Source organism: Lissotriton helveticus, chromosome 5_1, assembly GCF_964261635.1.
Source record: "Lissotriton helveticus chromosome 5_1, aLisHel1.1, whole genome shotgun sequence".
NCBI classification, from domain to species: Eukaryota; Metazoa; Chordata; class Amphibia; order Caudata; family Salamandridae; genus Lissotriton; species Lissotriton helveticus.
Genome location: NC_136065.1, coordinates 1,159,788,921 through 1,159,816,193, shown reverse-complemented (window position 1 = coordinate 1,159,816,193; position 27,273 = coordinate 1,159,788,921). Strand labels below are relative to the sequence as shown.

Genomic DNA, 27,273 nt, shown 5'->3' with positions numbered 1-27,273 from the left:
CCTGAGACCATGAACCAATGTCAACAAGAATGTAATCCAACCTGGATTCGTGGCCTTTCCTGTTAAAGGTACACGCTGAGGGGCGGTCTGACGGGGTACGGCCATTACAAGCCCTCAATGCATAATTTAGAGTGAGGGACATGATCTGCACAACAAGGGGGGACCAGGATTTGGGGTGAGGGGATGAACATGGTGGAACACCCCAGTAATCGTCTTCGGCCGTGAGAGCACCCTCCCTTAGACCTTCCAGGGGTTCAAAATGACAATTTAAGTCACCACCCAACACAATTTTGTAATCGTTGGGCAGTGAGTCCAAGAAGGACGCAAGATCCTCCAGGGTAGGAGATTCCTTAGCCACACTGACCGGGCGAGAATAAACATTTATGATCGCCAGTTTCACTGCATTGGGCCACCCAAGAAGTACACACTGGATGTCCTCCGAGAGCGTTGGAATGCTCTCCGCAGTACAGCCAGTGTGGCTAGCCACCCAGATCGCCAAACCCCCCGAAGGTCTCCCCTTTCCACTCCATTTAGCCTGGATTTCAAATACTGCAAAGCCCACATTGCTCATGGATTCCCTAGCCCACGTCTCCTGGAAGAGGCAGATATCACTGGTACAATTAATTTTCAATCATATGCATATACCAATTTCTAAAATAGACAAAACAGTATTGTGACCATCACGCACTATTGTCTTACCTTGGCCCTCCCTGGGATGGGCTTTGTCAGAGTTCTCATTTAATTATTCCAATTAACACATTCATTTTATTAGTAGCTATGCCTTCTTGCTGACCCTTCCCAAAGGTTGGAACGTTTCAGAGAACTGAATGCGGACTTCAAATCCATGAAGGCTAAATGTAAATCTACTTTCCTAATTAATACATGTGTTTACATTACATGAAGCCTAAAACCCTGTTGCCAGCTGGCCAGTACACATTCACTATCCTATGCATGCAGCTTGGGGTGCCGTTCACAATCAGTCTACCAAAAGTATTCCTAGCCAAATTCTGTAAGGACATGGGCCAGCAGTTTACACCATCATTCCTACTGCATTTTTATTTTAAACAAGAGAATTATTACAAAACTTATACACGAGTCTTGTATATTTCCAGCTTTATAAAACTGCATTTATTAACACCATTAACACTAGCAACTCATGGTAGATACAATTCAGTGAGTTACAACGAATATATGTCATACTTTCTATGTATGTTAAACAAATTTGACTCTACTAAATTAAATAGGTTCCCAAAATGTAAAATAACAGAGGAAACACTGTCGAACCAACCAGACAGCACCAGCTATCTGATTGCAAACGATCAATTGTAAGCTTACCAAGAACTTAAAGGGGTTGGTGGCAAACTCTCTCTTGTGTGTTCCTCCCCGCACCAAACTCCCTGCTTGCCCCACGCTCTCTATAGCTTTCTCACTCGACGCTTCACTCCCCATCCCCTGTTGCTCTCTCTTTCGTGTGCTGCTTTCCTACACGTGCCCATTCTGCATAGCTTCCCCCACCCGCTCACCCACGCCTGTCTTTTTTGGGGAGCAGGAAGCAAGTTGCTGAGAGTCCTACCATCTTTAAAAAGAAAATAATATGTGCTACTACTTTTTCTTTTTTTTTTTTACTTTTACTTACTGATGCATCTGAGATCAGTAAATCAAAAAATAGCACCCATGTCATTTTGTAGGCAAGCGTGCATAATTATATGCTTGTGCCTACAAAATAAAGAAGGTATGTCATTGAATTTTTTCTTTTTTTACTTTTGGACATGTTGCACAGCAGCAAAACCTATAGGTCTCAAAGGGGAGATCTACTGGTTTCATCCCAGCTTCAAATACAGTGGGAAGGAACGGCAAATAGATCCACAGCTAACACAGTCAGCAATAAGGAGGTAACCGAGTGCCTATATACTGGCTATGAGTCAATTTATAGTAAAATCTACATGCAGAATAGCCATGTGATGGATGGATGGATGGCTACTGAACCCCTCACAACGGAGGGACTGAGTTAAAGACGAGGGCGAGTGGTGACTTGTGGGGGAGCTAAATATAAAACAGATAAGATCAGATGATGAAGTGGAAGATTTGTCAGATTGAGGAATGCGCATAAGAGATCTGTTGTACACACCAGACTTAGCGCCACCATAAACAATATGTACATTTGAATATGCAATGCTTGCAGGAACAGTTTTTTGAGCCATGCCATATTAACAATGGAGCTCAACACTGACTTTGGAATGGAATGCAGTTTGGGACGGATCCATGTTATAGGTTACAATGACCTCTTGGTTTGCTTTTTAACAACAACTACAATAAAGATGATGTAAAAAAAACATTGGCAACCTATATTACAAAACCTGCCAAAAAAGATATAACAGCAGCTTTTAAACTGAAAATATAGGGTGAGAATAAACACACAGCTCTGCAAAGATGGTCCATTTATATTGGTATTTCTTTACTGAATTGTCTTTGGTACACGGAGACGCCAGTGTTCAATAGCCTCAAACCTTACAGGGCATTAAGCGGTTGCATGTCAGAGGACTCATGTAATGGCAGAGCAAGGGTGAGGGATGCTGTTCTTTAACTTGCAGAGCTGCCAGCATCCATGTCAGCAGCTCTGAGGCTTTCTGAAGATGTCTGAGCATCCAGACTCTCCCCTTTGTTCTTCTAAGTTCATTGTGGATGTCCACAACTCTTTCTTGTAGGCAGAGATAAGACCCGCCTTGTCTCTGTGACTGTCATTTCAAAGAGAGACTCACAGTGCTTTGACTTCTGATCTGTGTGGCACCAGCTCGACCACCTGCGCTATGTATGAGCTGCGGCGGAGCCCGCTTCGTACCATCTTACAACACACAGACGGGCTTTTAGCAGCCAGAAGCGGAGTCCTGTGTGAATACGCTGATTTACAAAAGAAACGCTCAGACAAAAAATATGGGAAACATTTTATTGCTCAATGGATAAAATGCTCGCATTGTGTCCCTTGTTTAAATGGTGCAGCATGCGGGAATCTCTGTTCCACCTACAACAGTACAACAGTGTGACGGGCAAAACATCTTTTTGTACTGGAGGAAAGGGATATGATATTATCGGACATAATAAAGTGTTTTGAAGATTGAAAAAAACTGTAAACTCTTTATACCACTAGCCAGCTGGTGATTAGCTGTACACAGTACATGGTCACTGGTATAACTCGTTGGGTCAAGTATCATTAGCAGAGATGACCAAAAATGCCATATATAATTGTCTCTCATTTAGGCAAAAAGTCTATAACTTCATATGTCCTTAGAAATCAAAGAGGAGGTTGCAACAGTTAAAAGGGTACAGTTGAAGCATTTTCCGTTAACACCAGAGTTTATCTCCTCTTCCAAAAACTGCTAAACCTATCCCTATCAAGATATTTCAAATGCTAATTGATTATTTTAGTTGTTATTCGCATTTGTGAAGCCCTACCCACCACTGAAAAAGCATCAGACAGCATTCTCTATTTCGGTGTCCTTTTGTGCTGATCTGGGAAGGCTACCAGTAGTGTCCGAAGCACTATCTTTTGATAGGGCCTGTTGTTTTGATGGTGCTTGCATGTGTGTGGTTAGTTAAGAACTTGTACAGTAAGTTTAAAAATGACGTCATTATAATTCGATATAGAAAGATTTGCATATGCAATATGTAATATGTGCACAGCTGCGTGTGTCGAAGGACATGGGCAGAAAGTTGAGAGGCTTTTGTTTTGTCAGCCTCAACTGATTTTAAGTTATGGTTACTCTGTGGGAAGGTGTAGTGTTGGTGCATATGACTAAGGATTTCGACTGCCATGAGTTCAGATCCTAACTTTCTATTTACAGCTGTGTGATGTGGAGTGAATGTATTTTCCTATACCGCATTACTACTGGCATACTCAAACCTTTTACGAAGGCTTCAGCCCCTTTTTCACTGCTTACCTATAATGGCTACCTCTTTCCTGAACCTTGCTTCACTCCCTTCACACACTGGTGTACTGTAGGTGAAAAAGGTTTACTAGAGTCTCTGTAACAAAAAGCCACCTGGCTTCCCAGGTGAGCAGCTCCTTTGCTTTTCTGAAACCTATCTAGCCTTGAGAATGCCGACATCTCCAGCAGCTGAAACAACGCAGATGTAATGGACCACACATTCATAAGAAAACAATTGAAATGGCTAACCATGGCCCTCTGCCTGCCACATTCTTGACAGCGGTCCAATGCAGACATTTATAAGAGCCCAGTTACCAAAATATTTGTGTCACTTATATTGATAGCTGTTTTGTTATCCAATAGGTATCATATCAAATGAACAGTTATTGACCTCCGGTATATAACATGCAAATTTAAAATCCAGGAAAAAACAAGGATTTTCTCTTGGGTTGAACACTTGTCAACTCCCCACCATTCCGCCAAAATCAGGGGCTAGAAAAAGCTCTAAAATGGTCACTTGCACGACTAGATATATTAATACTTTTACTCTATCTTTGGCACACGTTGGATGATGCAATAAACCGTAGCACCCCTGGCCACGCACAGCATGGACAAGCTCCCTTGAGCATGCATGCAGGAACCGCCAAGAGATGGACGGAAGGTGGAGTAGAATCCACAAGATGGCCGACGAATCCCGGGGCTGTGCGCGTGAAGCAGCGCGTGGCCTGGCTTCCTCGTCAGGCTGCTTAACCCCACTCTCTCAGAACCGGCCCACGTGTAACGTTCACACTCAAGACCCTCTCTTCTCATTTGGCGCGCGGGACCGTCGCCCATCAGCATCCCAGAGCCCAATCTCGTAAACACAAACACAACACGTCAAAGGTGAGCGCATTTTCAAAGGTTACAATAGCATGCTTTTCAAATTACTTGCAAAAGTATTCAAAATCCATATCGCAAGGCCCTTGAAAATGAGCCGCTGTCCTACGAGCAGGGCTGGGGTCCATGAAGCATAAACGTCTGAGAAAATAACACTGGGCGGAAAACCCATAAATCCTGATTTGAATCTGCTAACCTGAAAGTCAAGCAGAACCCGCAGCCACGGTTTTTCCCTAAATGCTATGTCTGATTAAGCCACGCCAAGTGACAGCTGAACTTTAACATTAATATGATATTATTTAAATAACGCCAAGCTATTTTATACGCGCTAAAAATGATGAATGATTTCTGGTGCGCGCTGCTGACAGAAGCGGAGGCCCCCTCTAATGAGATTTGACAAAATGGAGACGTATGCAGAGTGCGCGTTCCAGCTCGAGTCGCGGTGGCCTTCTGGGGGAGGCTGGGGAGTTTCGGATTCCTGATTGTTTGTAGGCACTCAAGCATCCATTTCAATTGCAACTTCCTCCCTAGCAGCATTCCAAATGGAGCATGTGTCATTTACATATTACTCTTAATCAGAGCACTGCAGGGGGCAGGGCAGGGCAGCGGCGGACCCGCGCGCGCAGCGGAGGGCGCCAAGTCTAGTCAGGTGCACGTCCAGGACGTCGGCACGCGCCCTTTACCTTTAGTGATTCTTGCGGAGCGTTGAAGTCCGCGCCAAAGTTTCAGACTTGATAAAGGCAAGGTTTCTAGGTCATTGATACCAGCCACGGGGGTTGTGAAAGCCTCGTAGCCCTGCTGTAAAACATGTCATGGCTATACCCCAACATCAGCCTGAAGTTCAGCAAGGCGCACCCATCTTACGTTTCTTTGATACAGTGAGACCACCACCATTGAAGGCAGCAGAGTGGTGACCTATGCTGCTCAATGGTGGTGGTCTCTCTGTATCAAGAAACGTCCGTCATGGGAAAGACTATTACAGGCTAAGCATGAGGCTCTTTTCTAGCCAGAATGCTACCAATTACATTCGCAAAAGTAACTTTGAAGAGTCAACTATAATGCTTAACTCTCTTTACTTTAGTAAGTCCACTGGCTTTAAAAAGTGCCAGCTGTTTTTCCAGTTTTTCAGACACTTAAACTATTTTTATTCAGTCACATGTCTACTTTTAGATGGGAAAACACCCAGATTTTTAAACATTTGGGCTAGAAAGGGCACAGGTCACTTAAAAGGGCAGGGCTCTTGGCCCTGCACAAGAGTTCTATGAACATAGCTGTAATCCGTGAGCTAAATGGCCTTATTGACAATGTCCCATTTTCCCTTACTGTAGCATGACCTCGTTGGGTCTACATAAGAGGTTATTTAACTGTCTCCAGCTGCTACGAAAACGACGCCACTGGATGAATCTGAAGTGCAGAAACAACAGACATACAAGACTGACCCAAATGCACTGTACCATAGGCCCTTTGGGCAACCTTCTGAATTTTAAATTCTCTGTAAAATGATTCAAGCACACTAAAGCAACACATTTCTTGTATGTTAAAAAGTTTGCTGTGTGGGTTAATGTTGTTCCAAGTCTTTGAAAATGTCCAATCTACAATTGACATCTCTACCAGGTGTTTCACAACGCACTGCACCTATAGAAATTCCTGCAACAGCCTCTTGAGTTAAATTTATATTATTTCATTTGTTTTATTCATCTCCATTTGGTGAGCATCTCTTTGTGTACTTCATTTATCTATACATTATTTCATTTGTAGCTTCTTCAACAGCCACCCTAGTGGATATAGTAGTAATTTAAAACAGACTAAGTGGTTCTATGCGCTGTGCATGATGAAACAGCACGTACACGGCATTGCCGCCACGGAAAGGCATACGGTCTTTGCTTTGGGGGCCAAGGGGGGTGGGGGGTGCACCCTGTGTTTCAAAGTACAACATGGTAGGCACCGCGCGGTGCCTGTAATGTTGTGCTTTGAAACGCACAACATGCATTTTTAGCATTGCGGCGGGCGGTGCTGAAATGCTTTAAGCACCGCCCGCCGCAATGTTAAAAATGCGGGATGCACCCGCCACTGTGGCGGATGCATCCTAATTCGACGCATGGGACCTCCGCCATTATGGCAGACGGTCCCTTGCCACGACAGGATGGCGGACGAACAAAGTCCGTCCGCCATCCTAATCGGCCCTTAGTCTTTAGATTCGTTTTTCTATAAGATCACTTACAAACTCATAGATATAACGAGTGCCCCACAGAAGAACTACACCCTAGCCTCCAAGGCTGCAAAGAACATGCTGCCACCCAAGTCTTGCAATAAATAGGAGGCTGGGTAAGTTCCTCTGCTTCACCATGGGACTCTTGATTGTGCCCTGGAGTCTAGATTATTATGTGAATGCCCTCTTTTGTCAGAAATTATGTTTTTAATTGTTTACCATCACCTCTATTAATAAAGGTGCGTTCACAATGGTCCTCTGACAAGGTACTATTTCCATCAATATTTACAAACTGAAGAGAGGAATCCCTACAGGAAATCCCTACAGGACACAAACCCTCTCTTCAGCCACACATACCCTCTGTACCTTAGTACTTCGCTGTTACAATTACCACATATGTACCACGATTCTTACTGCATATAAACGCCTGGGTAAGAAATACATTTATGGCTTCCTGACTCACCCACATACATGTTAGCACTCTGGACTTAGATGGGAGACTTACAATTCTTTAAAGACAAAACCATCTTTCTATGTTTCAGCTTTCTCGCACTTAAAATCTCCTGGGCTTTAACGCACGTCAATGGGGAAACTAAATTCCGCCTGTTTCTTTTCTTCATCTCCTGTCTCATTGTGATCCAATCCCGCTTTCACCCCCGCCAGGACTACGAACCCCTAGACACTCACCGGTATTCAGGGCGCCAAACACCAGCCCTTACAGCCAATCACCCGAGTCTCACAACAGTGTCGGAGCGGTACCCATGACCCGAAGTACCCCGCCCCTCTCTCTGTTACAGGAACCAATCAGCGGCCGCAGCCAGCAGGAAGCACTCCGTATCGACCCAGGAAGTCCCGCCCCTACAACAGCGACAGCACCAGTGAAAAAGGAATCCAGCGAGCAGGACGCCGTCGGAGCATCGTGGCAGGATACCCAGACTGGCGGAGAAGACGGTGGAGAAGAGAAGCCCGAAGAAGACGTATGGTCGGAGGATTGGTGGAGTCCCTGAGGAGGTGGCTGAAGAGCGGCCGTAGCTCACTGGAGGACTACGGCGGACCGCGTGAGTACCTAGAACCCGTTTCTGGGCACGCTAGGCGCTCAGTGTATATATTGTATATTTCTCTCTCTTCTTTAGACACGGAGCACGTTAAGGTTCTCATTGTATAAATTGTACAGCACCCTCACGATATTGCCCCGTCTCCCCACACGCACCCTTCGGACACTCTTGCTATTCCCTTTTCCCCCCTCTCCGCCCTCCTTCCTTCCGTTCGCGGGAGCTGTCTTATCCTCACTATACCGTCCTCTATCGTTCCCTCACATCCTGGTGTCGGTGACAGGATACTCGCGGACTCCAAGTCCAGCACTAACGGTCCCGTATTTCTCTTGTTGCCCTCCGAGGTGTCTCCCCGAGGACATACCCGACCTGAAGGCCAACCAGACGGGACCCGGATTCAGCACAAAGGACCGCAAACCGAGACCTACCAGAGAAAAGGAAAAGACCCGAAGCAACCCACAGAACCCGACCTCTTGTTGATACTGGACATTTGTGTGTAACAATAAAACCGGCATAGCCCACTACATCCGGCCTCCTTGCCTGCTATTTCAGCCCGCGATACCCACACGATCACACTCATCTATTCACACAGTTTGGCATACATGCTGCCAGAACATGATCTGTCCTTTGGTTAATAGACCAGAAAAAGTCAAATAATGACTACAAAAATGGAAGAATGGTCTAGAAGGTGGGAATTTAGACTCAACACAGTTGTGGACACATCTGACTCAGTGTGATGACTATGAGACAGTGTATTTTGATGGAAAACTCCGTTTTCATGACTTGTATGAACACTAAAACCCTTCCATGAATACTCCTTCAGGGGTCCCTTTCCTTTACATATAGTTCCTCATCACCACTGCGTAGCCCCTCCCTGCCTGATTAGACACATTTGTCTTCATACTCATTGTCCCTTATACATTGACACATCTGTAACTTTCTGATCGGAAACGAGCCATCCACTGTACCCCTGGTCCCATATGCCTCCATACTTTCGCTTGATGTTTTATCTTTCTCTGCACCCCCTTGAAGGCCACTGTCTATCAAGTTTTCCATATCTTCTAATCTCTAATTAACAGTGGCTGCTTTTGCATTTTATGTCCACTCTAGCATGGAAATGCTGCCAAAATCTTGAGTGTGAGGCGCAGTTGTGGCCGAAGAAGAGTGGTCTTCACAACAAGTCACCAAAATCTGCAAGAGTAAATACTGGCAGCATATGCAGGTGAATAAAGGGAGATATCTTAAGCTTTTATCCACGTTCAACACGGCCTTGTACAAAGTAATGAACCTGGAACCCAGACAGAAATCCTCAAAAACAGCTGAGGGTCCGACATCACTTTTTAAAATGATAAGCTAGGGAGATCCAAATGCATATTTGGAGAAGTATTACGAACTGAAACAGCAAAGATTCTTTAACCTTGCAAATTTCATTAGGGGTAATATTTTAAGGGAGATAACACCAAGCGCTAGATGTAACATTAGGAGACCGAATGGAGAGGTTAAATTAGAAAACATATGGTTAATGAAATGACAATGAACACACTAAACTAGCTGAAAGCAAAATTAAAGGAGACAAAAACAGCAAATTAATTCTAAAATGCCTAGGTAACAATTGTGATGAACACAGTAACCAGTATTCAAGGATAAATCTTGAGGCATAGGTGATCTCTGGATAAAATGCTGACCATAACTGGCAAGTCAAAATCTGATCAGATTGTATGTTTCCATGTGTAAAGACTGCCATCTTGTAACATGTTTCTATAAAATGTAACACAACATGGATATCTAATCGCTCAAATGTTACAAGACGCCAAAGAGTCAATTCTTACCTGAAAAGTGATTTACACATTAACCACAACAGTTAAAAATGGATCCCCATATGTGCTTTATTATCCCCAGCAGAAGTTATTTCAGCTTAAGGAACCCTGCTGTTTTAAACAGTGGCTGGTAAAGTGCTTGGAGCGCATCACAGTGATTAAGAATCATTTAACTACCTTCCAGGCAACAGCACCAAATTCGGGAAATGTGAAAAGAGAAGCAGACGATATGTAGAGAAATACATATACAACTGTTTCCTGCAGTTATTTCTACAGCCATGATTTCCTGATAGCCCCAGAGGCGACATGCCCAGGACTCAAACAGCAGAGGACCTCCTGCGGTCGCACGCATAAGGCATGGAAAGTGTATACTTCGCAGTGTGCAGAAGGGAAGCAAAGCCAATGTATTTTTAAGTATGCACTCCCTAAGACTCCAAAATGCACGCCATTTCGAAAATCAAACAGGATTATTTCGGGGTATCTGAAAGTAGAATCGTACACAAGCACTGCAGGAAATTAACTGCATAAAACAAATGAAGGACCTGGATTTGTGCGGCTCAAAAATAGAAATGATAATCAGAGAGAACGTTCTAGCCGCAGGACTCCCCGTGGGTAATGGAAATAGGACGCCTCAGACCCTACTTTTTGATATGGCTCGAGGACTGGCCCCAAGCAAACCTACTCTCTAATCTTGATCTGTCTGTTCGAGGCGAGGCCTATAGTGACACTAGCTCCGGCACACAAGCTCAGTAGCTAATGGAATGGCTAATGGCGGCGAGCAGCGCGTGGGAATAGGCCTGAGCGGACAAGACACTGAACCACTTTAAAAGCAAACCCTTGTCCATACTCTGCCCTTACCTTCGCAGCATTCCAGTCAGGATCCTGGAACTCTTCCCCAAGTTTGTGTCCGTTTCTCGAAGCTGGTTTAAAGGGAAGAGAAATAAAAAGAATAGGTTGCTTTAAACGAGCACAAGAGATCGTGAAGGGTAGTGTGCACTCAGATTCAGCAGAACGGACAAGAGGCTCTGGTGACAAGGAGAATGACCGCAAAGTACAAGAAGGGGAGACACCTGGCTATGGAACAAATGAGGGGCCCTGTATTATTTTTTTTTAATATCAATGTTATTATTTTGTTTTATAAATAAAGGGCCTGCATGCCATACATTAAAATATGTAAGAGTAAACAAATTACATAGCTGGAACCACTGCTTCGAGCACTAGCCAGATATACTACCAAGAGAGGATGACTATGAAAACTATTAATCCATAAGGCCATTAATTCAAGGAAGGAATGCAAATGTGATGTAATAGATTATGGATCAGGCTGTATTACACCTAAAAAGTAAACATGACATTTATACAATTCGTTTCAATGAGTTTGCCTTTCTTAGCTGTCTTGGTAATGCCTCTTTATATTACCTCTACTAGCTTTCTACATTATATGTTGCTATTTTGCGTTTTTCCCCATTCCCCACAAAATTATCAATTAGGGTCTGGAGTTTGAGTAGAGTTAGCATCTTAGCCAGAAAATGGAGTTGCCTAAACATGCATAAGAAAGATACTTGGGAGTGTCATTTTAATGGCAGCTACATGTCTGAGCATGTACAGTCCCCTTCATATGACAGGACTGTAATTCTTATTGTACTGTTCGAGTAAGACCATTGTAGTTAGGGTGTGCTGTTTGTTCCATCATAGACACAGTTTGTATTCTAGACATTGGATAGTGTATTTTGACATTCTAGACATTGGATAGTGTATTTTGACCACTGAACGGGAAATTGGCAGTCTTGTTGCCTCACATGTTGTTTGGGGAAGTAAAAGTTCAGAATTTGAGATTTGCTGCACTTCCTTTTAAAACTAGAGGGTTTTCTGTAGTCATTTAGCTCCTCCACTAAGCTCCAGAAGAGAGGCTACTGGGTTTGTCAGCATTATGGCATCAGCATTCCTTGCTAGCTCATAGGTGTTATTCCCTATTATAATTTCATGGATGTACCCACTCCCTGTACCCTGCCCCATTATGATTCAACGAAGACAGCTAACGGCAGAACAAAGAGATCAGCCCTGTCTAGTCCCTCCAGGAACATCGAATCCGTTACAAATGCAACTGATTGCTCTGACCCCAGTAGACTTTTGTCTGCTGGGGTCAGAGCAAATATCGAACACGTACTCCCCGTGGACTGGTCAGACCATCACATGATCCTATTTCATATCAACCATCATATTCTCTCTCAACCACCGTTGCAAGACCCCCCCCAAGTGGGTCAGAAACCTCTCGAAGAAAGGATAAGCGCCCTCCTGCCCTGCCCCAATGACCACCTTTCCACTACCGATCTCACTACTCGGTCCAACTCGAACCTGGAGACTATGCTGGACCAACTCGCTCCCCGAAAACTGAAAAAAGGCAGAGCCATTCCGTCCAGGTCTTGGTTCAAAACGGACTCTAATACCGAACGGAGAAACCTAAGAGCCATAGAAAGAATCTGGAGGAAGAACCCTTGCTCCTCTCTCCGCGAAGAACTCAAAACAGCCCGCAGGGAATACAACAATCACATCAAAAACAAGAAATCTGGGTTTTTTTGCTCTGCGCTGGATAGCGCAAAAAATAGACCCAGAGAGCTCTACAGCATCATTAGGCAACAAACCTCCAAGCCGGTGGCCTCCTCAATTCAGGCATCCAACGAACTTTGTGACAACTTCGCCAACTTCTTTAATGACAAGATCACGAAGATCGAACTCTCTCTGGACATCATTAACACTCGACCCACCAAGAGCACCATGCCCGGGACGGTCGTTGTTGCTCCTGGCTCCGCCTCCAATTCTTGGCTAAGTTTCTGCCCCATCCAAGATCATGAGATAGTCACACTGATCTCCACTTCCAAACCCTCTTCCCATGTCCTTGACCTCATTTCACCCCAACTAACCAAAAATCTGAAGCTATCCCTAGAACCCCTTTGGTGTACAATAATAAACAGCTCCATGGAAAATGGAGTTGTTCCAGACTGCCTTAAAGTAGGTCAAGTCACACCCCTGCTGAAAAAACCTGGCCTTGACACGACGGATTGGAATAACTTTAGACCTGTATCTAACCTTCCCCTGCTATCCAAAATTCTAGAGAAATGAGTTCTCCAACAGCTTACCCAACACATGGATAACATCAATTTCTTGGACTCCCACCAATCTGGCTTCAGAAAAGGCTGCAGCACTGAAACTGCGATCCTCAACATCATAGACGATATCCACCACTCACTACACTCTGATCAATGCTGCCTCCTCATTCTCCTCGACCTATCGGCAGCATTTGACACAGTAGACCATAAACTCCTCATCATGGCTCTCCAAGAAAGAGCCGGTCTTGGTTAAGTGGTCCTCCAATGGTTTTCTTCATTCCTACACAATCGCACTCAAAAAATAAAAATCAAAAACTTTGCTTCTGACTCTCACCCTAAAAAAACAACGGAGTCCCTCAAGGCTCAGTGCTCTCCCTGCAACTCTTTAACATCTACATGGAGCCCCTCACCAAACTACTCAGAGCAGCCAACATCCGCTTCCATCTCTACGCAGATGATACTCCGATATATCTGGAAACCTCCTCGCTCAGTGACATTCAAAGACTCAATGACGTACTGAATGACGTCCAACACTGGCTGTCTTCGAATCATCTTAAACTAAACCCCGACAAAACTGAGATTCTTCTTATCTCGAACAAGGAGGAGAACCCTCAAATTGTGGAATGGCTCAAAGCCGTAGATGCACTCAACGGGAATCTCACCCTAGCTGACTCTGTCAAATCACTTGGTATCACACTAGACCGGAAACTAAACATGACCAGACACATCAAGAATTCGGCTAAGAGCGCCTTCCTTAACCTCAAACTTTTGAACAAAATAAAACCCTTCATCCCGCCTGGTGATCTCAAACAGGCCACCCAAACCCTGGTACTGTCAAGGCTGGACTACGGGATCGCAGTCCTCTCAGGAATTGCAAAGTCACAACTAGCTCTCATCAGAACAACTCTGAATGCGGCAGCCAGAATGGTCACCGAAATCAAGAAATTTGACCACATCTCTCCGGCTCTCAGTGAGCTTAAGTGTCTCCCAGTTGAAATGAGGATTAGCTTCAGAATAGTGTGCCTCACTCATAAAGCACTACATACCGGCAAACCCGAATACCTGGCGGCCAAACTCAAAAAAGCCGGTCAGGCCAGGAACCTTAGAAGCTCTAACTCCCTCCTTCTCATCCCGCCAAAAACTCGAAAAATAAAAACTGGACTTGTTCCTTCGCCGGAAGCGCGCCTAAAATCTGGAACTCCATTCCCCTCCACATCAGAACCATCCCCTCCTTTGTAAAATTCAAAAGCCAACTCAAAATCCTGTTCCGTAACCGTGCCCCAGGGAGTCGATAGGAGCTCTCAGAGTGGGGGTTACAGACTCTTTACTTCCACTCCATCACCACCTCAGTGAGAATACGAAACAGATGTTCCCTCGACTACAAAGCTGATCCCTCAGCATCGACATGCATTTTGTCACTTTCTTGTATAGTTTGTTTTCTTCGCAATGTATCCTCTGTGAAGCGCTCCGATACCCTCGGGTCAGGCTAGCGCTATATAAAATTAAAATAAAATTAAAATAAAATAAAATAGTAGCTGGCGACCATGCCTCTGAAGTTCGACTCCACACTGATTTTCCCTAGTATTTTATACAGGAATTGTCACGTAACACTATGCTTCCTTTTGTGTCCTTTGAACATTGCCTATTAGGTGCAGCTAGGTTTTAGAGTTGTTGCTGCAATTACTTCCCAGGTTAAAACCCAATTGGTCTGGCTCTACAATGCCAGGGATTGGTTTGCCTAATCTTTCAGCTAGGATGCCTCTGACTACCTTATGATCAATCTCAGCAGCAGTATCGGTATAGAAGCGTTACACAGCAACTTGTCTTTCACTGGTTTCGCTGGAACGGATATTATCACCTGCGCCACAGTTTCCATAATTCCCGTTTCATATGAGAAGGTGTTAAAAAGGTCTGAGCAAACATGTTTATTAAAAAAGGCAGTGTGAAGCCATTGGGGCCTGGTGCCTTGTTAATTTTAAGCTTGATAATAGTGCTAAGCACTTGGAATAGTGTTATGGGTTGATTTAATGCAGAAGTCTGTTCAGGCATGACCCTAGTTATCAGGGCTTTGTGCAGGTATTCTTCTGTTTTGGGAGAGCCTTTTAGAGGAATATAATGTTACACAGAATCCATGGAAAGACATGGTTATGACCTTGTCTGACGTTAGTAAACAATCCCTCATTATATTTCATATATTCTATCCGGTGGCAGCTGTTCCGCAATGGCGGAGGAGCATCATCCACCCCACCAGCAGCCCAAAAACATACAAATAAAACGATAATAAACCCTGGTTTATTATTGTTTTATTTTTGCTCTTGGAGCCGAGACTCGGGGACAAGGCCAGGGAGATGACAGGCACTAGGAGGAGTGTTATGCAATGTTATCAGTGCGCATGACGGATGGCCAGCTCTGTTAGGACAGCTAAACTGCCATGCGCATTGAAGCTCTCTCCATCCCTAGCTGCATTGCGGGATTACAGAGAGTAGGCACAGGCTCCCAGTCTAACTGGAAGCGCAAATTGAGGGAGCTCAGGACAATCCGGACACTGCTCCCAGGCTGCCAGCATCATGAAAGCAGAGTCAGGATTAGCCACAGTGGACTCTGGGAGCCTGTGCCTGCAGTGGAGAGGAGTGCGATGCAGCAAGTAAGTATTTTTTTGTTTTTCTTGGTCTCATAATCGGTTTGTACATCCTTGCCCCACCACTCACCACTCTATCAAGACACGGGCCGCCAATGATTCTATCCCATGTCTCATTCATTATTTTAGCTGGAAATCTGCTTGTAAGTAATTTCCCTGCTTCGTTCCTTCTGTCATAAAGGCGATGTTTGGATTTTAGAAGTGTGAATTCAACTTTGTCAGTTTCATTACTTTTTCCTTGAATTGCGTTCTTGCTGCCCTCACATTTTGCCATAGTTTTGTAAATCTGTATTTTTATGTAGTCTTTTTAGTTCCTCTAAGGATGCCTCTAATTGGGCATGCTTCTCCTTCCTTTCTTTGTTCACCTTAGCAATGATCAATTTGCAAATGTGTTTTATGAGCTGCCCAGTAGTGTGTGTAGTCTTTCAGGGGTGTTGTTCATGCCAGATCTCTTGTAGCCCTACTTATCACAACCAGAGTAAAATGTTTGTGGGTAGTTCCCCAGCTCTGTGTGTGCCAACCTATCCTTCGTATCGCCCTTGACAATATTTAGATCCCCAGCAATGATTATGTCTCTCTGTGCTTCCTGAGGGATATTTTCTGTCACTTTCCTAGGATATGTTCCTTGCCGCATGTTGGGTTAAAAGAACGGAGGTGATAATTGAAGGTATAGTGTTTTGTCTGGTTATGAGAGCTATTAATCTTCTCTTATCTGTCCCCTTATCCAATTACCTCACCTTTAAACTCCATACTCCGTAAGATCGCCATCCGACCTGTTTAATTTGTACCCAACGCTAAATATTGCCAAGGACAAAATCAAGTTTAGAGTCTGTGCTAGTCTTTCCTGATTAAAAGGTTCTTCTGCAACAGACAAATCTCTCCCTCCAAAGCATGCACTTGGTTCAGCATGGCCAATCATTTGTTTGGGGAATTTAAATCCCCGACAATCAGACTTATAATTTTAACCATAGGTTTTGTTGGTTTGAGTGACTGGGTAGTTCTCCCACACGAGCCCCCCCCTGAACCATATTGTCCTACAACAAAACCATTCCTCACTAATAAACTTAATAACTGACACATTACATTAACAGTTGAATACTGTGATTCATGAGTAGGCTGACCGAACTCCAACATACATCAAAGTAGCAAACCCATCGGACTTTGACACTCATGTTGTTTAAGAAAATCCTACGAACACGGATGATCATTTTGTCCTATAAACTTAATTTCTCCTGCTACACCTAGAGAACACTTCTACTTCAGGTCATCTCGACTCTTACTGACCTGGGCATCACACCAACACTAGTACCCTTTGATAAATCTGTAGGATTCACTCATTTCCTTGTCAAAACACATCTCCAATGTAACAAAAACTGCATCTTTCTACCTTCAAATCAAAAACTCCATCATACCTGGAATTCTTAGGCTTGTAAGATTCTGGAATTTCTTTAAGTACAAACATCGTGACTAAACCATGTCTTCCAATGCTTGGCCTGTAGGACCTGGTACAATCGGCCTTATCCATGTCTGAAGGAACCAAAAAACTCACGTATTCAGAACTCATCAATAAACCCTTCCTCCTGTAAAGTCTCTGCTCATGCTGACCACGGTTATCCTCCATTAACGTCAATTGCACAGATATCTAGTTTTCTTTAAAGCACTCCACTGCTCATATGGTTAGGTTCACGCTATACAAGTATAATACATAACTTTACATATTTTTACCTTTAAAAACACTTTGCTTTCCATATCAGGGGAACCTATGCATAACTTTTTATTTCTCACTCTTCACAGTTGAAAGTTCGTAAAATCAGAAACCTGTTATGAGATGATTAGAAACTCGCAGTGCTCAATACGGCTACCTTAAAATAGTTTGTTTGGATACCACAAAGAGAGTAAAGGTGCCTAGTATATTCGCTGTACAACCTGACAGTGGTGCAGTTGTGTGGATGCAAACTGCATGAACCTAAGACCAAACTCAGGCTGCATTTCACCTAAACTGCGTTTTCAAGTACACTGCTCAGTTGCTCGACAATCATGGACATCAGTGGATAGGTTTGAGGGACAGGTCTCCAAAGGGTTGCCTTTAAGCTGTGGGACTCTACAGTTGCTTCCAGCCACACCCAAGGCACTCACATATTTCAGGACTCAGAATTAGCTATTTGATCCTAGAGCGTTTCTAAAAATGGAAGAAAAGTATTTGGACTTTCAATGGTCAATAAAGAATTTTCCAATAAGGCAGTCCTATATTTGTGTATTGTATGCTTTGGAGCTCTTAATCCCTAGACCACATTCCTCGTGGAAGGAAATTAAAGTGTTTTCGAGTGGTGTGGGTTGTGAGGTGGAGGATGGGTTGGTGTAGCCAGGACTGCCTTGTGGTACTGCTAAATATACACAGAAGCCAGTATGGATATCAGGTTTCCTGGTGATTTTTGTGGCTATGTATAATATACATTTTACCTCATGGCCCAGATTAATTTGGATTGTTACAGAAAGCTTCTTCGAATATTAACTGAATCCTCAAACTGGATTTTCAACTAATGGCTCGGCACACTTCCGATTAAATTAAGACTATATCCAAATGTCTACTGAATCAAATTTGATTTTAACTAGTTTACCAAGTTTGTTGCAAAATCGATGATGATTTAGACATGACTTTTTAAAGCTGGATTTTCTCCATCATGCGTCCATGACTAGAATGTCTCTTATTCCAAATAAGCAGGACTTTTGAAATCAATCATTTTAAAATTGCATAGTTTTGAAGGGGGTGACACATTTAAAGGACGCCTAGAGAATGCAATCGCTGTGCACTTACGAAATTACTGTGCTCTTGGTGTAATTCTTGATGAGTGAAAACAATGCAAGTGAAAGAATGTTAAGTCCTTAAACTCACAGCTGTGCCATATCAGTTCTAAGCATGCAAGAATGTGCACCACTCAGGTTTGTTTCATTGAACAGTCCGCTTCACAGGCCTGCCTGTGGCTCTTTCCTGTACCTAAATCACCGCATCTGTTACCAAGGATGGAGAATGAATCAAGAGGAAGGAATGGCACTGGACAGTGAGCTTCTATTCAAATACTTTAACACCACCCATACGCCTAAATCAAGAATCACATTTTTAAATTATGTCAGGAGCCCAAGATGTATAGTATCCATGTGGAATGTACAAGTAGCTGCCTGACAAATATAGGGAAGATGACATAAAAATCACAATGCCATAGTATGAAATCCAACTGAGTTTACAGAGGTCCATCCAAAAGAATGGAACCTCGAACACCTTAGTAATGGTCCAACAAGGAATGGTCACTTTGTGTTTACGTCCTTGTATTCTTCACCAGAATACTACGAAGGGGATAGAAACCTATTGGCGGGAAATACTGTAAACAGACTTAAATCCTGATAGTTTTTATATTCAAATCATTTTTATTGAAAAACACAAAAACAAAGAAAAACACATACATAAAATAAAGGAAGATAAGAAAAAAAAAGAAACGAAATAACAATAATAATGGGTCCGTATCAAATATTACATACATGTTAATCATTACATACATGCTAACGTGCTCAAGTGCCTATTGAATGCAGCCAATATCTACATGAAGGCCACAGGATATGAAAACAACATTGAACGTGTATATATATATATATATACCATGAGTGACCATATAAATAAGCAGTACGGTGTCATACAAGAGTATTAGATACACATTATAGCTTACACCTTCATAGCAATGGCGATACAATGTAGTTACATATATTACCACAATAGGTTAAATTCACAGAGGGTCAAATGAGAATGATGAGGCTTCTAGGGATTTCCAGAGTTTCCGGTGAGTCTTACGCCATGGAGAGGTATGAAGTGCCGAGTTGTCCGCATCTCTTAGGAAGGACAACCATTCTTGCCAAATTCTAAAGGACACATCTTTAGCATTTTTCCATTTGCACAATATGACTTTACAGGCTAAGGTGAGCAAGAGGTCCATCAAGGGTCGATCGTTAGCACTGACCAGTGCTGGATCCAGGACGCCTAATAAAATATATGAAAATTCCCTGGGAGGATTGGTGTTGAAAATGTGACCTATACATTTGTAAACTTTATCCCAATATAGTTGTAAGGTGGGGCAGGTGAAGAGCATGTAAGCGAGATTTCCAACAGCGGAGTTACAGTTCCAGCATGTCGGACTATCGTTTAGGCGGAGTTTAAAAAGTTTTTCGGGAGTCCAATATGACCTATTGAGTAACATGTACTTGGTCTGTGGTAGAATAGAGGATATTTTATTCAAAAAGGCTGTGCTATATATTTTATCCCATTCAAATGAGATATTAGTGGAGTTGGGTTTGGATTCCCATTTGGCCTTGTTTTGTTTATGCATCTTCTTTGGGTAGGGAATGGGAGTTTGTATATTCTGGAGACGGTGTGACCTGCCTGCAGTATTAGTAACAATTGAGAGGCTAATGATGGATCATAGGGTTTAATAGAACGTGCTGAGAGGAAAGCTTTCAATTTTAAGAAGTCATAAAAATCCATGGGGGTTAAATCGTGTTGGCTCTGAAGGACTGAGAAAGGTAACGGGTGGGGCCCTGCATAGAGGTCTTTTACTAGGTTTATTCCTTTTTGAGACCAGAGCTCCCAGTAGAGCATGCTACCTTCAATCCTTAGAGAGGGATTTCGCATAAAGAGTTCATATTAGACTTATTTACTTTTAGCTTATAAAGGTGGTCTATTCATAGGAGGGCTCTTTTGGTATTAAGGGGAACATATCGTGAGTGAGGAAGGTGGAAAAGGTCCATGGTAAGGAGGGCAGATAAAGGCATTTTATCAATGAGTGACTTTTCTATATCCAGCCATACAGGAGTGTAGTCCGGGTGTACAGTCAACCAGTTGGTTCCTTGCTTGCAGAGAAATGCAGTTTGATAGTTCCTAAAGTTAGGGAGACCCAGACCGCCTTTTTCTTTAGATAGTTGTAGCTTATTCAGTGATATTCTGGGTTTCTTACCCTGCCAGAGGAACGTGTTGAAGAGCTTATAGACCTTGTTCAGAAAATCAGAGGAGAAAGTCATTGGTAGCATGCTAGCTAGATAACTAACCAAAGGAGTCACCATCATTTTCAGAGTTTCGGCTGTGCCCCACCACAAGAGATATTTATGGGACCACCCTTCCTGTAATGTGGATATCTTTTTGTAGACTATAAAGTTTCATTAGTGTGAAGGGTAGAGATCAGATCTTTATCAAAGTCAAGGCCCAGATATTTAAAACATTTAGGTTGCCATGAAAGGCCGGAGTCTCCCATAATCTCTTTGCTACCGAGGTTATTTAGGAGTTTTACATCAGTCTTATCTTTGTTTAGCTTATATCCGGACACCCTAGAGAAGCTTTCTATTGAGGACATGAGAGCAGGGATAGCCTTAGCAGCTTCTTCAGAAACCACTAAAACATCGTCGGCGTAAGCGGTAATCTTGACCATATAATCGTTAAAGTGGGCCCCTGAGATACGATCATTGTGCCTAATGTGATATAAGAAGGGTTCAATGGCGAGTAAAAATAGTGGAGGGAGAGAGGGGGCAGCCCTGTCTAGTTCCCTGTTGTAACTGGAAGGCGGGCAAGATCGAGCCTCTTGCACGGACCCTAGCCGAGGGGCTGAAATATAGAGACATTACCATCCGCTTGAAATTTTCTCCTAGCCCAAATTTAGTCAGTGCTGCTTCTAGATATGTCTAATCATCTTTGTCGAATGCCTTTTCGGCATCGAGCGTGATAGCTGCTGTAGGCGAGTTAGTACGATTAGCCTTTTCCAATACATGGGCTAAGATCCTGGTATTATCGCTGGGTAGTCTATTCTTTAAAAAAACAACCTGAGATGGGTGAATACGTTTTGGCAAGAATATTTGTAGACGGTTAGCCAGAATCATTGCAAAAAGCTTACAATCTAAGTTAATGAGGGAAATCGGTCTGTAATTTTTGGGGAGTGTCGGGTCTTTCCCGTCCTTAGGTAATACGGCAATGATAGCTTCAGCCAATGTTCCTGTAACTTTGCCTGCCTCACTGAATTTGTGGAACAGATGCAAGAGTGGGGGAACTAAAAGCGAGGGGAAACACTTGTAAAATTTTGCACTAAACCCATCGGGTCCAGGGGCCTTCCCACATTTAAGCGATTTAATTGATTTTTCAATTTCCAAGGTGGTTATTGGGCTGTTGAGTTCCGACTGTTCTGAATCTGAAAGGGATTGGGAGGTCACACTCATTTAGATAATCCTGAATTTTAGTGTTGTCTACATCTTTGTTTTTAGAATATAAGGTATTATAAAAATCTTTGAAAATTTCAGCAATCTTGTCTGGGTCAGAATGGACTACGCCATTCTGATCTTTTATGCTATTAATTGTGTTCTTTTGTACTTTAAACTATAAGTACGCAGCTAGGCTTTTACCTGCCTTATTTGATTCACAGAGCCTGAATTTCTTTTGCTTATTAATCCATATTCCAGCTCTATTACTTATTATTTTATTATATTCATATTTTTTGTTCACTAATTCATTCATTGGTGACACATCTCTAGATGCTATGTGCTTACTTTCTAGGGTTGAGATCTCCTTTTCTAACTCGTCAAGGGCCTTGTTGTATTCCCTATTTATGGCTGATCTGATTTTAATAATTTCACCCCTAATGGTACTTTTCAGAGCCTCCCAGCAGGTTAGGTCAGACGTGTCATTCCTTTTATTGTTCAGGAGGTAACTCTGAATTGCATTTTCTATGGTTTTCCTATGTTGTTCTTTTCCTAACACTTCATAATTCAGTTGCCAAAGGGACTGACGAGTGGTTGGTTTTACGTTAGATATAGATAGGGAGATACAGGAGTGATCTGATACCACCCTGGGTTCTATTGACGGCTCTACGATTCTAGCAGTGGCATTACTGGTGATGAATAGGTAGTCGATACGTGTGTAGGAATTGTGAGGTGGTGAGTAAAATGAATATTCCCTACCTGTGGGGTTTTGTAATCTCCAAGAGTCCAGCAGATTGAAGCGGGAACAGAGGTTAGTGAAGCCTTTATGGCAATTGTTGCTGCGATAAGCACACCGTGAGTCCCTGTCTAAAGCTGGGTCTAAAGGCAGATTAAAATCTCCCGCCAGGATATGCATGGCCGAGTCTGGGATAGTTTCGATCTGTTTAGATAGGTCATTCCAGAAGTCTAATTCGATAGTATTAGGTGTGTAGAAGTTGGTAATAAAGAACTCCGTGTTGTCCTTAATCAATTTAGTCGTGACCCACCTCCCATTAGTATCGGCCGTGTATGCTCCTATTACAATGTTTGATTTTTTCGCTATTAGGGTCAGAACAACACTGTTTTTCTTACCCACCGCCTCAGAACCAACAACGTCATTGTAAAATCTATTTTTTAAGTGTATTGAATTGTTTAGCATCAATCTTTGTTTCTTGTAAAAGGACAACATCCCCTTTCTGTCTCTGGAGGTAACCCAAAATCTTCCTCCGCTTAACCGGATGGTTAAGGCCTTTGACGTTAAGCGAAAGTATTTTCAGGTTATTCAGCGTGGAAATCCCTGAGGGGGTTTTTGGCGTGGAGTGTGACATCATAAGTATGTCATAAGTATGATCCATCTAAACCAATACCACTGCTGTTACTGAGGACTGGAGACCTTCGCCCCATGTGATTTGTCCGTGTGTACGGGTTGTATGGATAAAAGGGGGTATATAACAGTGAGGTACCAATTATACATATGGTGGGGACACTAATTGAGAGCCCACCGCAACTTTTGAACCAAACACGGCATACAAATTGTAGTTGGTGTGTGCTGGCAGTAAATTTGAGTCGACTGGATTATAGCAACGCCTTGCTGATATCCGCTAAAGACTCTGACCTACAAAGCTTGCAGGTGGTGCAGAATACTGCGGCCCGCCTGGTGACTAGCGCTTCCTATCGCGCTCCTTCCCTTCCTCTCTTGCACAGCCTACATTGACTTCCTGTCCGCAAGAGAATTCATTTCAAAGTGTGCTGCTTGGTGTTTAAAGGCCTTAATTCTATGAGCCCAACATATTTGACAGAAAAACTAGTTAGATATTCCCCTATGCGCTCACTTCGATCTGAAGGCAAAAGCCTGCTTACTATTCCTTGCATTAAACAGACTAGATTAGGAGGTAAATCCTTCTCTTATCTGGCCCCCAAACTGTGGAATCAACTGCCACTCGACCTTCGTCAGGGAGTCAACTACCTGTCCTTCAGGAAAAAACTTAAGACTCAGCTTTTCTAACCTTCCTCTCCCCTGTGTTGTTGTAATTTCTGTCCTTAGCGTGGAGATACCCCATTTGGGGTGAGTCAGGCGCTTTATAAATGTAATAAATAAATAATAAAAATAAAATAATAGTGGGAGATTAGCATAGTAAGACACTTAAGCTGGGCAGGAAATCCTCTCACCATTCTTGCAAAATGACATATAACCTGCGGGCTGCATGTACGAGGAAGACCTGCATATTTGAAGCAAACAGACAAAATGTGCTACACATTGGGTCACCGTGATAGGCGGATGTGTGCTGAAGCACCCCTTCAAGTTGACACATGGGGCTATAGTTAGAAATTGTCACATGAGCAAAGAAGAAAATAACATACAGAAAAAAGTAAACAAAATATACTAGCAATACATAAAAATATCCAAATTGAAGACAAACCCATTCCCCTCCCACCCCTTCCCCCAAACCCTCCCACCCCACCCAGAAAAAAATCTAGTAGACATGGTGACAAGGGGAAAATAGTTCCCCTCCCATGGCAATTAACAAAACCATGTTAGGCTATTGAAATCAGTTCCCATTCTCAGAACAGTAAACGCTAACGGCATAACTGGTGATTACTAAATGTGAGGCAGTCATTGGCGTGGTCTAGAGGAGGTGCCGGAGGCACCTAATGTCTTACCGCCATTTATTTGGCTGCTGAAACTGTCAATTATGGGTTTTAATAGGAACATTTGCAGGATTAAAGGCAAGTAAACGTTGTCGAGGCTATGTTGAGGCTACGGTTGAAACTGAGCTCTAAAGATGAACAACAGCGAGCTAGTGATGGGATGATATTCACATATAAGTGAGAAACCACCCATTCACTTATATGTAGGAAACCAGTAACTAGTAATGCCCCATCAGTAAGTTAAACGAGCATACAGTGACTTAAGTAAGGCCTCATTAAAGCGCTGAGTGCAAAGAAAAGTTGGTCGAAATCTTTACGAGTAAAGAACCTAGATGAAACTCTGCTAAGTCATTTCAAGCAATTGTGATACTGCTGCAACCAACCAGAATTATGAACACATTACAGAGTTGTGAGCCCACAACCGTGTAGTGAATTAATTTAGAAGGATACTCAGGTGCTTGCAGTGGAAGGACCAGGTTTTGTTGTGTCTATAGAAAGTTCATCTGGACCATCGAGGAATCTTTTGAGTCTTTGGGGATCCATAAAAACCTGGGGAACCCCTTGGATGACCACACGGAACCTTGCTGGGCCTACAAAACCAAATTGGTAATTTAAGGAGCGTAATCTGGGTCGAAGAGCAAGAAAACCTTTCCTAATGTCCACCGTCTCCTTGCTATAGTCTTGAGAGATATAGATTTTGTTGGAATTCCATAAGATATGGTAGTTTTTACGCATGAAGGCCAAGATCTGTTTAACATGTTGGTAACGCAGAGGCTTTCATACGATTGGTCTTGGGCCTTTTTGGTTTGGAGTGATTCTGGAGGAAATCCTATGAGCCCGGTCATAGCGGATGGTGGAAGGTTAGGTTAGTTCCTTGTGAGAACTAGGATTCCAGGAAGGAGATGCAAGAACTAGAAGCTTCCTCCGAACCCTCCGGTATTCCGAAAATGCGTAGGTTTCCTCTTCGATTTTTGTCTTCAAGTTCAGATAACCTCCTAGTCAGGGAATCCGTCGTGGTTGATGCGTTTTTGAGGGATTTGCAGACTTTTGTCTCTGTATCTTCTAAGTGGCCTATTCTGTTCTCTGTTTCGGACAGTCTGGCATTGGTGTCTCTAATGTCTTGTCTGATCTCAAGAGATTTCTTCTTTTGTTGATTTTGCCAGATCATAAACCTCTGCTAGCTTGTTCAGTAGTGTCCATAGTGGCGTTTAAGTCCCTTTTACCTGTGGTGGGCGAGTCGGGGTTCTGCAGATCAACGTTAAGCCTCTTGAGGTCTTTAGCATCCTTTTCACCCATGCTGAACAGTTTGTAAGCAACGTTTTTATGACCGCAAGCAGTGTGTCCTCGGGAGATTTTTTTAGACTAGGATCCAGAGGTAAGATGTGCAGATAGGATGATGTGCTGCAAGACCTTGGCGCCAAATCACTGGCAGAATGGTGGTAAGAAGAGAGTACAGTCGGTAACTGTAGTGGGGTCTGCAGGTATTGGCATGTAGGGAGGAAATTACGCTGTTAGCCCCAGTGCTATGTTTGTTGAGCTTTCTGGCAAAGATAATGAAATGTTAGTTCGCTGGCAAAGAATGGTGGCAGAATTTGGTAATTCTGAATTCCGTATTTAAGCATCCATCTTAGAGTCAGGCAAAGCAAGGTCATACATAGGCATTCCTAGGTGTCAGCCATTTTAAAGTCAGGCAGCAAAGGTAATGGTGGCAAAACACTGCACTGCCTAAACATTGATGTCTGCCCACAATGGTAGTTTGAACTTAGTGCAGTCGATCCACTTATGACCACTGTGTTGTAAGTAGGACACCAGAGGGTAACTCAGACTGGTTGTGCAGACGTCGTTTAGTGGGACCCAGAACATCGAAAATGCTGCTAGACACGTTAAATCATATGAAAGCTGAGTTGCAGCAGTACAGCAGTGCCCCTCAAGCCCCAGGATGCAAGTGTTGAGCTGTTAAATCCATTGATGCACAAACAGGAAAACAGAGGGGGACAGCTCGGCAGGAATCTTTATACTGCACCAGGAGCGCCCACCATTCGATCGCGCATTACATATCAGGGGCCATATGGATGCTGTAGAGCGAACGCGATCAGCAAAAACATAAATCTGGCCTTGATAGAGCCAGTTCACATAGCCTGCATTGGTCTGCGACAGCCGTTAGAGAGGTGTTTCCGTGACTGCTTGGTCGCCGTGATCCTTGGATTTCATCCGTTACACCGCAACAACGTGCGGCGGCGGCGAACTTACTGTAATATCAGATCTCAGATGGTCTGATGATCCGGAGAACTTCTGTCCGCTTAATTACGCTTAATCATGAGCCCCGATTATCATTCTTGTCCGCCACATCGCAGTAGCGTACGGTAGCAGCAGACTCTCCCATGCGAGACGCTACCGCGGCCAGGCGCCAACAGGGACGGGGAGAAGATCAGGCCTGTAACGCGTAGTTGCTCCTTGTCCGGCCCAGTCTCAAAACGTGCAGGGAACTCTACCAAAAGAGGATCGGAGATGCACCTCACATTCCGACAGTTATTTCTGGGGAAATATGCGTCGCCACTTCGAAATAGCCCCAAAAGAAGCGACGGGAAGCTATGCCATGAGAGGAGGTGAGAGCTCACGCCGCCATCTTCTCTGGCGTCCAAACCACGCCCCTTAAATCCTGATAGTTAAGGTATTAAAAAAAATATCGCCTGTCAATGAAGAAGCAGAAGACATACTGGAATGCATATTTATTTATTTAT

At 43.4% G+C, this 27,273-nt stretch overlaps 1 protein-coding gene across 2 annotated transcripts in view; it reads right to left on the bottom strand.

Moving 5' to 3' along the window:
• Positions 1-27,273, bottom strand: part of VTI1A (vesicle transport through interaction with t-SNAREs 1A) — a 1,126,058-nt gene that overhangs the window by 381,864 nt on the left and 716,921 nt on the right. For both annotated transcript variants that reach the window (XM_078643783.1, XM_078643784.1), the window contains exon 7: positions 10,736-10,797. In XM_078643783.1, the coding sequence (XP_078499909.1) occupies positions 10,736-10,797 (62 nt within the window). The remainder of the gene's footprint in view (positions 1-10,735; positions 10,798-27,273) is intronic.